General features: G+C 30.2%; 1 protein-coding gene across 3 annotated transcripts; it reads right to left on the minus strand.

Moving 5' to 3' along the window:
* Positions 1–277: 277 nt before the first annotated feature.
* On the minus strand, positions 278–7,951 carry LOC142617196 (beta-glucosidase 15-like). Of its 3 annotated transcripts, none has more exons than XM_075789939.1 (13): positions 7,769–7,951; positions 7,172–7,371; positions 6,412–6,481; positions 4,348–4,406; positions 4,012–4,087; positions 3,628–3,793; positions 3,163–3,418; positions 2,809–2,924; positions 1,940–2,154; positions 1,791–1,822; positions 1,000–1,102; positions 794–890; positions 278–695 (listed from the first exon to the last, which is right to left on the minus strand). In XM_075789939.1, the coding sequence occupies exons 2-13, from the start codon at positions 7,325–7,327 to the stop codon at positions 530–532; spliced, it is 1,512 nt and encodes a 503-aa protein (XP_075646054.1). In that variant the 5' UTR covers positions 7,328–7,371; positions 7,769–7,951; the 3' UTR covers positions 278–529. The 3 variants fall into 3 exon arrangements, with proteins under 3 accessions (XP_075646054.1, XP_075646056.1, XP_075646055.1); XM_075789941.1 differs by having other exon boundaries at positions 7,172–7,188; positions 7,769–7,855; XM_075789940.1 differs by lacking the exon at positions 7,172–7,371 and having other exon boundaries at positions 7,769–7,950.
* Between the last annotated feature and the right edge of the window lie 6,889 nt (positions 7,952–14,840).

Consider the following 14,840-nt stretch of genomic DNA (forward strand, 5'->3'; position numbering starts at 1 on the left):
CCTGCCTCACTGTCCATCACCCACCACCGCCAAAACAAAACCCACAAATGACCAACAAAAACCCAGTAAAATTGGACCCAAACAAAACCCATAAACTTTTTCCCATCTTTCCGAACTCAACGACGATCTCCATGCTACAGCCCAACGCCGATCTCCACACCACACCCAAACATCGAGAGAGGGGGAGGGATTGAATGAGAGAATCAAAATTGAAAATGAAGAAAAAGAAAATAAAGAGAGAGGAGGTGAGAGTGACCGGTGAGAGAGAGAGGAGTTAAAAGGAATAAAATATTAATATTTTGTTTTACAATTGAGTTACAATGCGCTATATTTAGAATCGCACTGTAGCACAATTGCAATTTTTTTTGCAATAGTCAGATTTTACAAGTCCGAGTGGTGTGGGAGTTTTGGGCTTTTATGCTAAATTGAACCAACATATGACATATGCCATTCCCAATGTGCATGGTTACAAGAAATCAGATTGTTCTAGGAATTGCAAAACACATAAAACCTGGGTAATAAACTTTTCTTAATTCAAAATCTTCTTGAACCACTTGGCTGAATTTTTAGGATATCTTTTCAGCCTATCCTTGTAATCTACATAGACTAACCCAAAGCGAATAGTGTAACCATCGGCCCATTCAAAGTTGTCCAATAGTGACCAAGCAAAGTATCCCTTCACATTGACTCCATTCCTACCAAAAATCCAAAGTCCAAACATTCAAATCTGTCATTTATATTGTACACAAATAATAAAATCGTTTGGAAGGATTAATTATGTTAAAAGACTCACATTATAGCACTTCGTACAAAAGAAAGATGACTACTGTGGTAGTCAATTCTGCTATTGTCCTCAAGTGATATAGAACCATTATTAAACTCACTGACTCCTGAAAAACCAAAACAAAAGAAGAAGATGAAGAAGAGATTACATATAGTGATTGAATGTATCACTATGGATGACAAGTGAAGTAGATGATCTCATGTAGTTAGATATACCATTCTCAGTGATATAGATGATTGGGTTGTTGTACTTATTCTTTGTGTAGAGTAATAGATCTTGAATTCCTTGTGGATAAATATTAATCCAGTCAGAAGCACCCTGCAGAGTCAATTACACATTATACTCTAATTCAATACATTGACACTAATGTATTTCTCTCTGTGTAGGTGCAGAATCATGATTGAAATTGACTTTAGAAGAAGAATGATTTTTTTTTTTGAGGTGAAGGAGGAAGAATGACAGGTCTTTTGATATCAACATTGAAGGGAGAGATAGTCCATGCTTGCTTGTAGTTGTAGGATATAGTATTCTAGTCTCTAGATGTAGATGCTCAATGTAGATGTAGATATATACATCAAGGAAAACAAAAATGCACAAGAAAAAACTCTACGTATAATATGACATAGCCCTATGGTTAGGGAGAAAGTTATTTTATTTTATTTTATTTTTTGAGAGAGTTTCAACTTATAGGGTCCACTCCTGATGATAACTTTTTTATCATCAAATTACGACACTAGTCGGTTTTTGCTATAGGTAGAGATTGAACCCTAGATCTCTTATTTAACTATCGGAGACTTTATCAGTTAAGCTAACTAGAACCCACTTCATTTTTTTAATGGTAGGTAGGAGGAAAGTTATTAGTAAAAGTATTAGTTATTGTCATTATCGTTGTCTGATTCTTTGAATTTTTCACGGACATTCCCAATGTATAATAAATGAGTTGAAAAAAAATAAATAAATAAATAAAAACTTGTGTATAAGAAACAAGCTGTAAAAGAATTCATACCTTTGGACCAATGGGAATCCCATTTCGCTCATCTATCAAAAACATATTATATTTCAACTTAATCAACATAGAATAATTTTTTGTCCCAAAAAACTAGAAAAAGAGAGTAAACTAATTCAAATACAGCTAACTTCATTAGTAAAACGAACCTGTGTTGTTAATGCAAGAGTCTTTGAAGTAGCTAGGTTGTTGGTTTTCACAAGGAACATCTTTAGCATAATTGGTACTATAATAGTTTATGCCAATGAAATCAAAAGACCCTTTAACCATAGAAGATTGCTCTCTAGAAAATTGTGGCAATCTTTCATGGACATGGGCAACCATTTCAGCTGGGTAATGACCAGAATTTAGTGGTTCCATAAACCTAGAAAAGTTATAAATGATCTACAATTAGCTGCGTTCTCAAAATATTGAACAATAATATTTATTAATTTTCTAGTTTGCAATCGTACGTAGTTTCTTAAACAACAAAGACTAAGCATAACCCTTTTTCTGAAAAAAAATAAATTAAAAAAAAAAACCAATTGGAAGGCTAAGGGCCCGTTTGGTACATGTGTTTAAAAACTGAAAATTATTGTTTGAAAAAATTTGTGAAAATACGTGAGGGTGAAAAAATTTGTGAAAATACGTGTAATGTTGTTTAAAAATTGCAAATTCTTGTTTGAAAACATAAACCAAACACTCCCCTAAAAATTGTCAATGTGCATTTGGATTAACTTTTTTTTTTTGGTTAGTTTATTATTAGATAATTTGAATTTCAAGTTTGTATTTCAAAATTTTTTTTAGGTTGTATATCCTATTTTGTACCTACAAATAAAAAATAAAATTCCTCTCAATCTAAAGTCAGTTGAGAGATGACATCAAATTATTTTCCTATTCTGATTTTTATTAGCTTATTGTTCATGTATAATTACTAAAGCCTCATTTCTTTTGAAAACATTAAAATAAATTTACTAAATTTCAGTGGAAAAAATTATTCCAAAACACAAATTTTAAATAATCTCAGAAAACTACTTACCAATCATACGCAAAAGCAAGGGCTCGAGATGCTGCATCAATTTCTGCATTTGACTGGGAATATGGCAATACCCATGGTGAATTTAGTGTAATCCCAATTTGACCCTTCTGAGATTTCTACATAAATCATCATTTGTAGTTTAGATCAGTTCATTAGACTAACTGATTGAAAATCATACTGATTTTAATCTGAGTGTAATTTTTACTACATTATTCATCAAATAAAAAGACCAGCACATTAGTACTATCCAAAAAAATCATGATACTACCATGAAAAATCAATGATTATTTGGTATAATCACGCTTAAATTCTAGTTGATTTTGCTAGTGAAATGCAATAATCATGCACTCTAACCTGGTACTTGTGTCGATAAACTTTGACTGCAGCCGCATGAGCAAGAAGCTGGTGGTGAGCAACTAAGTAGGGTTCAGTAGCTGAATCACCATTATTACAATTTGAGAACAAACTCTTTGAACATCTACCTGGCGCAAATGCACCATTTCCATATCCCAGGGCAGCAAAGGTTAGAGGTTCATTTAGGGTGATCCAATGCTTCACCCTATCTCCAAACTCTTTATAGCAAAGCTCAGCGTAGTCCCTAAAGTCATTCCTGTTTATATAACCGATTGAGATCGATATACATGTTAATTAAACTATATTTGGAAACGCGATCTTATTCATATTTTCAAAACTTGTTAATAAGATGATAATTTGTTATTGATCTTCAAATTCGCTCACTTGATTGTCTATTATTTGACAACTTACTGACTCAATAGTTGTGAAATTAGTTGGAAGTATGTAATTATAATCATTGCTTACTCAATTTGGGAATTTAAAAAACCACCATAGGTGTCTTCAAGGGCTTGTGGAAGGTCCCAGTGGAATAGAGTCACAAATGGCTTCAGTCCATGGGATAGGAGCTCATTGATGAGATTATTGTAATATTTAATGCCCTCTTGGTTCACTCCCCCGCTTATATTTCCACCTGATTAATATAGAATTCAATAAAAATTTAATTAATTTATGTACTCCAATTGGGAATCAGGTTGAGCATCTCAAAATTTATGATTTTAATTGATTATAGTTTAATTGAACATAGAAAATAGAATATTAAACAAAGCATAAATTCAAATCTAAGGATTAAATATAAAACTTCTTGAGTACTTATTAACGGAGAAATAAGTTGGGTTTTAGTAATTTTACGCGGTAATAATCTGGACCATGAGATCGAAAATCTGTATGCATCAAAACCAATGTGTTTCATTATTGCCACGTCTTCCTGCCAAGTTATTCAATTCATACCAATTAGTCCGAATAATACACTTGGTCATGTGAAATGTAAAAGAAAATCCAAATTATAACAAACAAGCTTTAATTCGAAAATATTTGGAACAGATATAGATCTCAACAAACTAATCAAGGAATTAATATATAAAAAAAGTATCACTAACAATTAATTAATTCATGGTAAAGGCATGATCTTCTTTAAAAAAATTATAATAAAACATTGCATTATGTCAAATTGTCAACAATATATACCTTGTAACGATAATAGGAATCATCAGCAGGGTTTCCATTTTTACCATCCTTTATCTTATCTGCAACACCAAAAGGTTAATCGAAACCAAGTTCTAAAGTAATATGTTTACGCAACTGTGGATGGTTGGCTTCAAAAGCTTAACATATTCCGGATCTGTTTGAATACTGCTTATTTTGCTAAAATTGAAAATTTATTGTTGTAAATACTATAGATAAAGATAAAAGTTAGTTGAAATAATACAGTGAGACCCATGAATAGTAGCAAAAATAATATGAATAGTGAAATAATTTATAATTTTTATTGCTCCCCAAACGCACACTCCATATTAGTACTTTCCATATTTTTAATTCTAACAAACACATTCCATGCACTTTATTAGAGTTGTTGAGACTTGAGAGTAGTCACCAACGTTAGAAAGATAAAATCTAACAACATTAAAGCTATTTAAACTCGATGCCAAAAAAAAGAAAGGATTTTTGAACCTATGCAATATTCTAAGAGTAATTGTATCTTTCATTTTTTTTTTTTTAAATCAGCAATGGTATCTTTCTTATCACATGAATAATGAATTCATCATATATCTATATATGGTATGTTGAATTAGTGGAAACTCTAATACTAGATTGATGAACCACATATGCACCACGTAGAGAAGAATAATACAACTCTTTATTTCATACAAAGACAATGAGGTTTTATATAGATACACACACCACACGTAAACACACACGGCAACTTTGCCTCTTGCACTTTTCCAACACTAGACTTTTTATAAGACACACGGTTAGAGTATTTTAATATTATTTAATTAAAATGAATTTATATGACAATATAAATATAAAAATATGTGAGTTAATATGAAAGATGAGAAATTAGTAGAATGTTTAATCCTACATTGAAAATAAGAGAGACTCTTTTATTTTTTTTAATTGTGATGATTAATGAGCTAATATATATTGATTTAGATATTGAACTAGATACGTGTCCAAAGAAAGGTGAAAGGAGGAAGTCATCCATTAATTGTAAGTCGGTTAAATCGACCGACGTTGAATACCCTTGCTTTTTTTTCTTTTTTTCTGATAGTAAAGATCTTTCTCCAAACCTCTTGCTTTATTCTTCCTTTATTTGTACATTTTTAATTTTATAAGCTTCTAGGTTCTAGCTTTTTATTTTTTATTATTAAAGTTTTTATTTTTTATTTAATTTCTTGTATATGATAGCTTCTGAAAATTTATAGTATTTGCTTTAGACTATTTAAACTAGTCTGATGCTACAAATATAGCTAAACATCCACAAAATACTCATGCATCAGACGATCTTCAAACTATCCAAAAATAAAAATTTTAACAATGAATAGTGCCACGCTACTAGTAGCATGGTACTGTTCATTGCCAATGTTAATTTTTTTTTTCTCTCTCTTTCCTCTAAACCCAAGGAATCCCTTCTCTCTCTCCTCCACCATCCATTACTCCTAAAACCCATCTCTTCTCTCTCCTCACAACCCCACCATCACCATCACCGTCACTCACCACCCGAGCATGAGAGCCTCAACCTCACTGGACCCACTTCTCCAAAACCCACTCTCCTAAACCCTTAAATCCCTCCTCAAACTCACCCTTCCCACAATAGCATACACAACCAAAGCCACAACACACCTTAGATACACAACCCATCTCAGATTCACAACCCACCGTCAAATCCTTGATATGCCGTTGTTGCTCTATTATTAAGAAAGATATAATTAATAATGAATAAAATAATATTTTAAATAAAATTAAGAGTATGTTTAGATATTGCTTATTTTGCTAAAATTGAAAATTTATTACTGAAAATACTGTAAATAAAGATAAAAGTTAGTTGAAATAGTACAGCAGGGTCTATAAATAGTATCAAAAAGTGCAGTGAATTCTATGAATAGTACCAAAAAATGCATGAATAGTACTGTTGGACCCACCATCTTTTCAGCAAAACGCAAAATTTTTTCATCCCAACACAATCCAAATGCACGCTAAATGTAAAGTATTGAGTCTGATGTAAGAGTAAGAGAAAGAGAGGAGTGTTACGTGGGTAGCGATGAGTGAAGGTGTCCCATATACTAGCTCCTCTGCCTCCTTCATTCGTTGCACCTTCATACTGTACAATGACAAAATACACCAAATAAACAGCCCCTAGTATCATGGACTTTTTGCATATAGATAAAATTCTTCTTTATGCTAATTTTGATTAGAAATACATGTGTTTGTATATATTATATTATAATTTAATAGTTGGGAGAAGGATTATGGTATGTTTGGTAACTGTTTTTTCCCCTTATTTTTTGTTTCCAAAAACAATTTTCTATTTTAGAGACTAGAAAACTTGTTTGGCAACCCAAAATAGACAGAAAACAAAAACTATTCTGAAAACTCAAATTGTAAAGAAAATTGAAAACATGCAATAAGTTGTTTTTAGTTTCTAATTTTCAAAAGCTAATGAAAACACACATTTAATTTAATGAATCTGTCTCATTTAATGAGTTAGCATTATGGTTCAAATCTTAGTAACAACATTTTTAGTATTTTCTATTTATTTCTTCAAAAAACTATCTTTTTAATTTCAAGTAACCAAAGTTTTCCAAAAAAAAATTCAAGTAACCAAACATGTTTTTGATCTCAAAAATACAAGAAAATTTGTTTTTTCTTTATATTCCTGAAAACAAGTTTTTGAAAATAAAAAACAAAAACGGCTACCAAACATAACCTTAATGTTTCCAAAAATGTGTTAATTAAGTTATAAATTTTTTATTAACAACACATATATTAATTCAGAATTTTAAACACAAACCTGGTAAGCAGATGATGCTGTGCCAAATATGAAACCCTTAGGAAAACTTCTACGATTAACAGAATTTGAGTCATAATTTTGAATTACACCTTCACCCCGAGCAATTGAGCCAACCAGGACAATTAGAAATAGGATGAAATGACCACTAATCCCCATAATTGGCTAATAGCTTTTGATACTCTAATATGTCCCCCTCAAGTCTACATTTATATATATAGGAAAACATAACCATGGATTAATTTTTTTCCACAATAGTATTCTATATAATCAAGTTTTATAATAACAATCATAATAATCAAGTTTTATACGTAAAATGTTTCATATATAAATACTATTCTAAAAATGTCTATTAATAGCCATTACAGTATCACAGTATCAAATTTCATATTTATATATACAAAACGAGATGAATTTAAGTTACAACAGGTAGAACTTGACTAAAGTCACACCATTTTTTAATCGTAAATTTCTAATTGATCTAACAAAAAAAGAGTATGCAAATATATTTGTAAAGTCATTCCACAAAAAAATAAATATCTGTAAAATGTTTTAAATAATAAATAAGAAGAGAGAAAAAATAAAATAGAGCTACGTTACCGCCCACTATTTTATATCTTCTCGGATTTGTTTCTTGTTTCAGCTGGATACCAGCTTCTCCTTCTTCTTCTTCTTCTTCTTCTTCCAGCTTCTACCTTCTAGAGCCGTTTTTGACTTCTTCTCTCTCCCTTTAATTTCCTCTGCTTTTGTTTGAACTGCTTTTTTATCTCTTCCTTTAATTTCATTCACCTTTGTTTGTAGTGTTTTTTTAGGTTTGTAAGCTAGTCACGTGGGCATTGGAATTTGTAGTGCTTTTTTAGGTTTGTGAGCTAGTCACGTGGGCGTTGTAAAATGAAAATGGGAAAGACAGTTTTGAGACTTTGTTTCTTACAAAGCTTTGACCTTCGAACCCCACATGATAGGATGATACATCGTATCTTTCTCTTTGTCCACTTGTGCCGGTACAAATTGATGCATTTAATTTTCTTTTTATAAAAAAATAATAATTATTATTATTGGATGGATATTCATATTTGGGCTTGAGATAGATATATTAGACATAGTTAAAATATAAATTTAGAGTTTTAATTGAATTATTTTAGCTAATTTTTCTGTTTTGCACTAATTTAATATATTTATTTATATTTTAAATAATTATTAAACTAGTTATGATGTCATTATGGTTCGATTCCAGTTCAATCTTAAAACTTTGAACCTCTCTCTTTTACGGTTTATTAAACTGTCCGGGTTTGAAAATCATGGTTATACTTGATATAACTTTATAAGAGTTACATCTCTTTTAAAAAATGACAAAATTTAGCTACAAAATCGATTTTAGTCTTAGGCTACAAACTCACTTAATATCTTTTTATTGGAGTTGAATTTTGACAAATTCACCATTGGATAACATTTTCTTCTTATATCCTCCATGTTTGCAAAATTTCAAGAAAATAAAAGATTAATAATTATGTCATCAATAAATTTTTAAATTGAAAGTTTTTGTAATTTAAAATTATACATAAAATATAAGTTTATAGATTATATACTAAATAATATCCGATTGACACAAAATTTGACATGTGTATTAAGAGCGTAAAGAATATGCAATTCGACGGTTAGATTTTCAAAATACATAATAATATTTATTTTATTGAGTGAATTTATAGCCTAAAGTTACAACCAATTTTGTAATTAAACTTTATCCTTTAAAAAAACACTTATTATAATATCATTATTTTTTTCAAGAAATTAGTGATCTAAGCCATTAATTGTTCTAATTAAATAAATAAAATGCATTAACTCTCTCATTTTCCATTTTTACCGTATTCTTTATCTTTTCACTTGTCTTCATCTTCCCAACAGCAATCTAAGTTTATTTGATTTATTTTTTCTTTCCCTTAATTATGAGAAGCAAAAACTTCATTGTGAGATTATGGAGTACTGGAGCCTCTGTTCCATGGCCACATCCCACATTTTTTTTTTTTTTGCATGTTGTTGTCAATTTGCGTTGCCCTTTAAATTATCAATTATGTAAAGGTAGTCCAAGAAGGAATAAGATATGGATATATGGTTGGTTATGTGGGTTGCCCTAGCTAGAGAGATTTTTAAGAAGGGAGTAAATTCTATTCTTTTGTAAAACTAGCAGCTCCTCTCATGGATGTATTCCATTTGAGAATTTAGCAAAAAAGTGATAAATGAATTATTTATTTATTTTCTTTTTGCATAAACCTAGGTCCAAACTAGGTTTATATATGGACCTAGTTTTATTGAAACACTCTTATACAAGAAATCAAATTGTTCTAGGAATCGCAAAACACATGAAACCTGGGTGATAAACTTTTCTTAATTCAAAATCTTCTTGAACCACTTGGCTGAATCTTTAGGATATCTTTTCAGCCTATCCTTGTAATCTACATAGGCTAACCCAAAGTGAATAGTGTAACCATCGCCTCATTCAAAGTTGTCCAACAATGACCAAGCAAAGTATCCATTCACATTTACTCCATTCCTACCAAAATCCAAAGTCCAAACATTCAAATCTGTCATTTATGTTGTACACAAATAATAAATGGTTTGGAAGGATTCATCATGTTAAAAGACTCCCATTATAGCACTTCGTGCAAAAGAAAGATGACTACTATGGTAATCAATTCTGCTGTAGTCCTCAAGTGATATAGAACCATTATTAAACTCATTGATTCCTGAAAAACCAAAACAAAAAAGAAGAAAAAGAAGAATTTTGACCACGAAATAAAGGGAATGCCTAAATTATTTTAATTTACCTCGAATGAATGTAGGATCATTCAATTTTACATGTCAAAGGTGTAGATGATCAAAATGTCATTTTTGACCAAGTTGACTAACAGTCCAACGAAGTTCAAATTTTAAACAAATGCTAAATTTCATCATCTTATTGGGTGGGGGTCCATTTTGGGCTATTTGAGGGGGTGGAGGGGCAAGTTTTTGAGTCATTATTGAATGAAAGGCCAGGTTGGTACTTGTCCCCCCCTTTTTTTTTTTTTTTGAGGGCTTCAACGTATGACATTCGCTTCTAACGATGACTCTTTATCAAAGGTACCTGTTCCTCTTAGAACAATCTTCAACGTGTAAAGATACTAGACTAGGGTGCAACCAAAAAGATTTATAAGTTTCCAGAAGATCTATCTATAAGAATAGACAGAAGTACTGTAGGCACAAGAGTTACTGAGGGAAGAATAATCCGAGCCATTTTCAATTCCTTGTTTTCTTGGAAACATTGATCACCTGATGCCACTAATAGAAGAAACTTTTTCTAGAGCTCGGTCTTGAGGGTGAAAGTAGTGCAATACTTGCATGATGGTAAAACATAATAGTCTCTAAATGACCAAAATTTCCAAAATGATCGAAATCCTTGACTTCAAAGGACATAGGATCACACTTAGTACATCATTCCAAATACCCTAACATAGCATAAGTCACCATCTCCAAATGGGAATTACTAGCCCAAATTGGAGCTCAGACTTGATCAGAATGATTAATCTGTTTTTCTCTCCACTAATTTATCTAAGAGAAGTGTTGCATTCATAACATTTTCATAACAAATTTTATGTGATAAGTTGTTACTGATTTATAATTTGAATACATTACTTAAATTACTTTTTTGCCCACCGATAACAATCAGTAACAACTTACCACTTAAAATTTGTTTTGTAAATGTTGTAAAGATATTGTGAACATAGCATTTCTCTTTATCTAACGGATACGATAAATAATGAAGTCCAAAGATTTCACTCAATACCACTAGAAGATCAAACTTCAAATGGCTCAATGCTCCAAAATCTTGCTTAAGGAGAAACACAATAGGAGAATATAATAAAAATCAAGACATAATAAAGTAATTTTTTTGTTTTTTTTGAAACTGAAAATTTTTATTCAAATTTTGTTAATTGTCTTCTTCTATGTCTTTTGATCTCATCATAACCATTCATTACCTATTATCACCTTGTTTAGGTTAATTTTCTAAGAATGACTTTAAGTATTGCCAAAATAGATGAGATATTTAAATAAGCAAACTGTTTTATAGGAACGACAAGGGATGCTTAACACCCTTCTCATGTATAATCAAACCCTTGAACCTACCATAAAAGGATTGCAAAAATTTCAACATAAACTAAGAAGAGATCAAGAAACCTTTTGTTTGAAGAAATTATCATTATTGATTCCCACAAGACTAACTATTTTTCATGGTACAAACCATTTTACTTTTTGAATTTTTTTAGGCCAACTACTCATTTTGGAGAGGTCAAATATAATTTTTTTTTTTCAAAAATTTAAATCATGTGTATATATATGCACACACATACAATGACATTTTCTTAAAAAGGACATCCAAACAGAACCCACACCCAATAGGTTTAGAGAGAGAGACCTTTGTAACTTGGCAAATGTATACAATTTTTTCTAGAGATAATTATAATATGCTGTTAATCTTACAGTTTGCACCCTTTTCTCCCTAGACCCTCGAGCACTTTGTGCTTGAGAATGTATCAATTCAGCTACAAGACCTTTGGCTAGCAAGTGTATACATGAAAGCAAATGGAAGCAAGTGAAAATCAAATCACCCATTTTGTTAGCATAATTAGTGTATTTAATGAGTCACGTCTTCTATATGAAACACACTTTACCATTTTGTTTTGGAAGTTTTTCTTTTGAAGGTGATCATATTCATATTGATGAGGTTCATATAGAATTTATGCAAAAATAGAAATGGAGAAATAGAAGAAATAAACACACAAAGAAGATAAGGATATACAAGGTTTAGACTTAGTCTCTTAGACCTACATCCACAAGCAGCATCAATAGATCACCTTAATGACATTTTCTTAGCATAATTATTGTAGTTAATGATTCATGATGTGGCAAGTCAATTATTGATACATACTCACTATTCGCGTTGCTTCCATGAAACATGAAAGCACACTCTGCACTACTTTTTTTTTTGGTTTTGTTTTTAAGGTGGTCACATTAACAAGGCTCATAGTGTTTGGAAAATTAATCGATTTACCTTTTACTATAAGAGAAATGCTATGTTCAAAACATTTTTACAATAAATCTTAAGTGGTAAGTTAGAACTAATAAAAACTTATCATTTATGATTTGATGTAAAATTATTGTGTACATAGCACTTCTCTACTATAAATAAGGGAATATCTTAATACTTAAGTTTACGATATTTGTAATTGTGAAAAATATCACCATCTCTTAATTTATGCAAAAGATAACATCTCTTGATGATGCATTTAATTTGATACATTACAATAAAAATGTTTATTACAAAAAAAATAATCGTTGCAATAACATCAGAATTATTGTAATAGTTTATGCGAAGTGTATAGTTTATACAAAGTGTTGCAATAAAATTTGAGGTAACAGGTTTGTGCTAAAAAAAAAAATTTGTTGCAATAAACTTTGAATATTTTAATGGCAATTTTGATGTAATAATATATTTGCTTTTACAATAAACAATTTACTACATTGAATATCATGTAGGAATAGACTATTATTTTACAAATTTCGTTGCAATAAATTGCAAATAATTGACAAAAATAATTTGGGTCAAGTTATTGCAACGTTATCTTCATTGTAATAGATAATTGTTTCATATTTTTCTTTACAATATATTATGATATAATTAGTATTAGATTATTGTAATAACATATTCGTTGCAAATTTATGTTTGTCATTGCAATAGATAGTAAAATAATTGATATTTAATTATTGCAATGATATATTTGTTGCAACAAGTTGTTACTTTGAAATTTCTATTGTCATAGATTGCAAATAATTGGTATCGAGTTATTACAATAATTTTTTTCAGTTTAAAATTTTAGTTGGCTTTGAAACTATTGAAACAATGTCCAAAAAATGAAAAAATAAATAAATAACTTTTCTAACGCAAAATCTAGAATGTAAAAAACATAATTGAACAATATTTTGCATTTTTTGTAGGCATGAAACATGCCTATTTATATGACCCAATATATCATGCAATTTTAAATTTAAAAACACATATATATACTGTGAAATCACTATACTATTCTTAGTGACTTTCTATTTTGTTTATAAAAAACCTAAAGATTACCTTTTTTTTTTTTACAAGGAAAGTTATTGAAATTTTTTTTTATACATCGATAGTTGAGAGTGAAGAATCTGAATCTGAATGTCTTTATTGGAAATTGAGCTGCCAACCAGTTAAACAAAATTTTATTGAAATATTGGAGAAAACTAAGAATGAGTTGCACCACACATCGTGCGGGAACTCAGCTAGTTAGTGTTAAAGCTTCAATTAGACTGAAAATTATAAGTTATTACAACTAATTATTATTAGTGTAATAATTTATCACTTTTAAGTTATTATTGCAACGACTTTTAGAGTTGGTGTCAAAATAATGGCAATCTGCCGCTCGTTTAACCCATGAGGCAAATAATATTTTATCAATTTTAAAGAATACATGAGCAGCAATACCACCCAAATAAAATCATTAGATCTAAAGAAACATTTGGCAATAAGGATTTTTTTGGGTGAGATCCTCCTTGCAGCACGTAAAACACTCTCAAAATTTGAACTCGGTTTTTCAAGATGAATTATTTTGATTGCCACCTTAGTGTTCAAATACTTGGCCTTGTAAATAGTGGAACTAGCACTGCTAGAAATTCTACTAATCAATTCGTCAGAACGAAAAGTTGATGGGTATCGGACCTCTCGATCAGACATGGTAGAGAAGAATTAAATATAGTAGTTCTTGAACAAGAATCTTTTGCAATAGATAGTAAAATATCGTCATCTCTTAATTTATGCAGAAGATAACATCTCTTAATGATGCATTTAATTTGATAAATTACAATAAAAAATGTTTATTACAAAAAAAATAAACTTTTAATGCATTTAATTTTGTTGACACCTCCACCCTTCACCTCCCCCTTGCGTACGTATCTGACCCAATATTTGAGACAATTCATATTAACCTATTAATCACCACAATTAAAAAGAATAAAATAGTCTCTCTCCTTTTCAATGTGGGATTAAACATTTTCACTAACTCCTCATCTTCCACATTCATTCCCACATCTTTACATTTATGTTATAAAATTTATTTATTCATTTTAATTATTTAATATTAAAATGCTCCAACACCAATATTGCATGATTGGAACATGAATTTAACAAAATGTAACTGCAAATATTCTAGCCAACACTAAAAGGAAATATTTTTCATCCACCCCCAACTCAACAGCATACACTGCAATACGTGTTTGTGGGCATTATTAATTACAGTGTGCATACAAATCAAAGCTCAAATATACAGTGTGAAATCAAAATGCAATACCTACTGTTCTTCAACTTCAACCAACTAACATAATCAATATTAAATGATGGAAATTTCAAACATTTATGAAATATCGTAGCAATTATATATGTAACTCTGTGTGTGTGTATATATTTCCTCTGGGTGTTGCGACCCTCTCTTACAGTCGATCATAGAAAATTGAAGTTGTTCGTCTAATTTGGCTGGTGCAATTTAGTTTGAAATCTTTAAGGTTGAGATGTCAATGTATACTTCTTTATAACGTTTTTTTTTTCTAAATTTAAAAA

The sequence above is a fragment of the Castanea sativa genome, chromosome 11, assembly GCF_040712315.1.
Source record: "Castanea sativa cultivar Marrone di Chiusa Pesio chromosome 11, ASM4071231v1".
In the NCBI taxonomy this organism is placed as follows: Eukaryota; Viridiplantae; Streptophyta; class Magnoliopsida; order Fagales; family Fagaceae; genus Castanea; species Castanea sativa.

Excerpts from the sequence above, each read along its gene's own strand:
- LOC142617196 (XM_075789939.1), bottom strand. The coding sequence starts at position 7,327 with ATGGGGATTAGTGGTCATTTCATCCTATTTCTAATTGTCCTGGTTGGC. Across the intron at positions 3,419-3,627 it reads TTTTTAAATTCCCAAATTGA|GAATGACTTTAGGGACTACG; the intron begins GTAAGCAATGAT and ends TTATATAAACAG. Across the intron at positions 2,925-3,162 it reads TTTATCGACACAAGTACCAG|AAATCTCAGAAGGGTCAAAT; the intron begins GTTAGAGTGCAT and ends TGATTTATGTAG.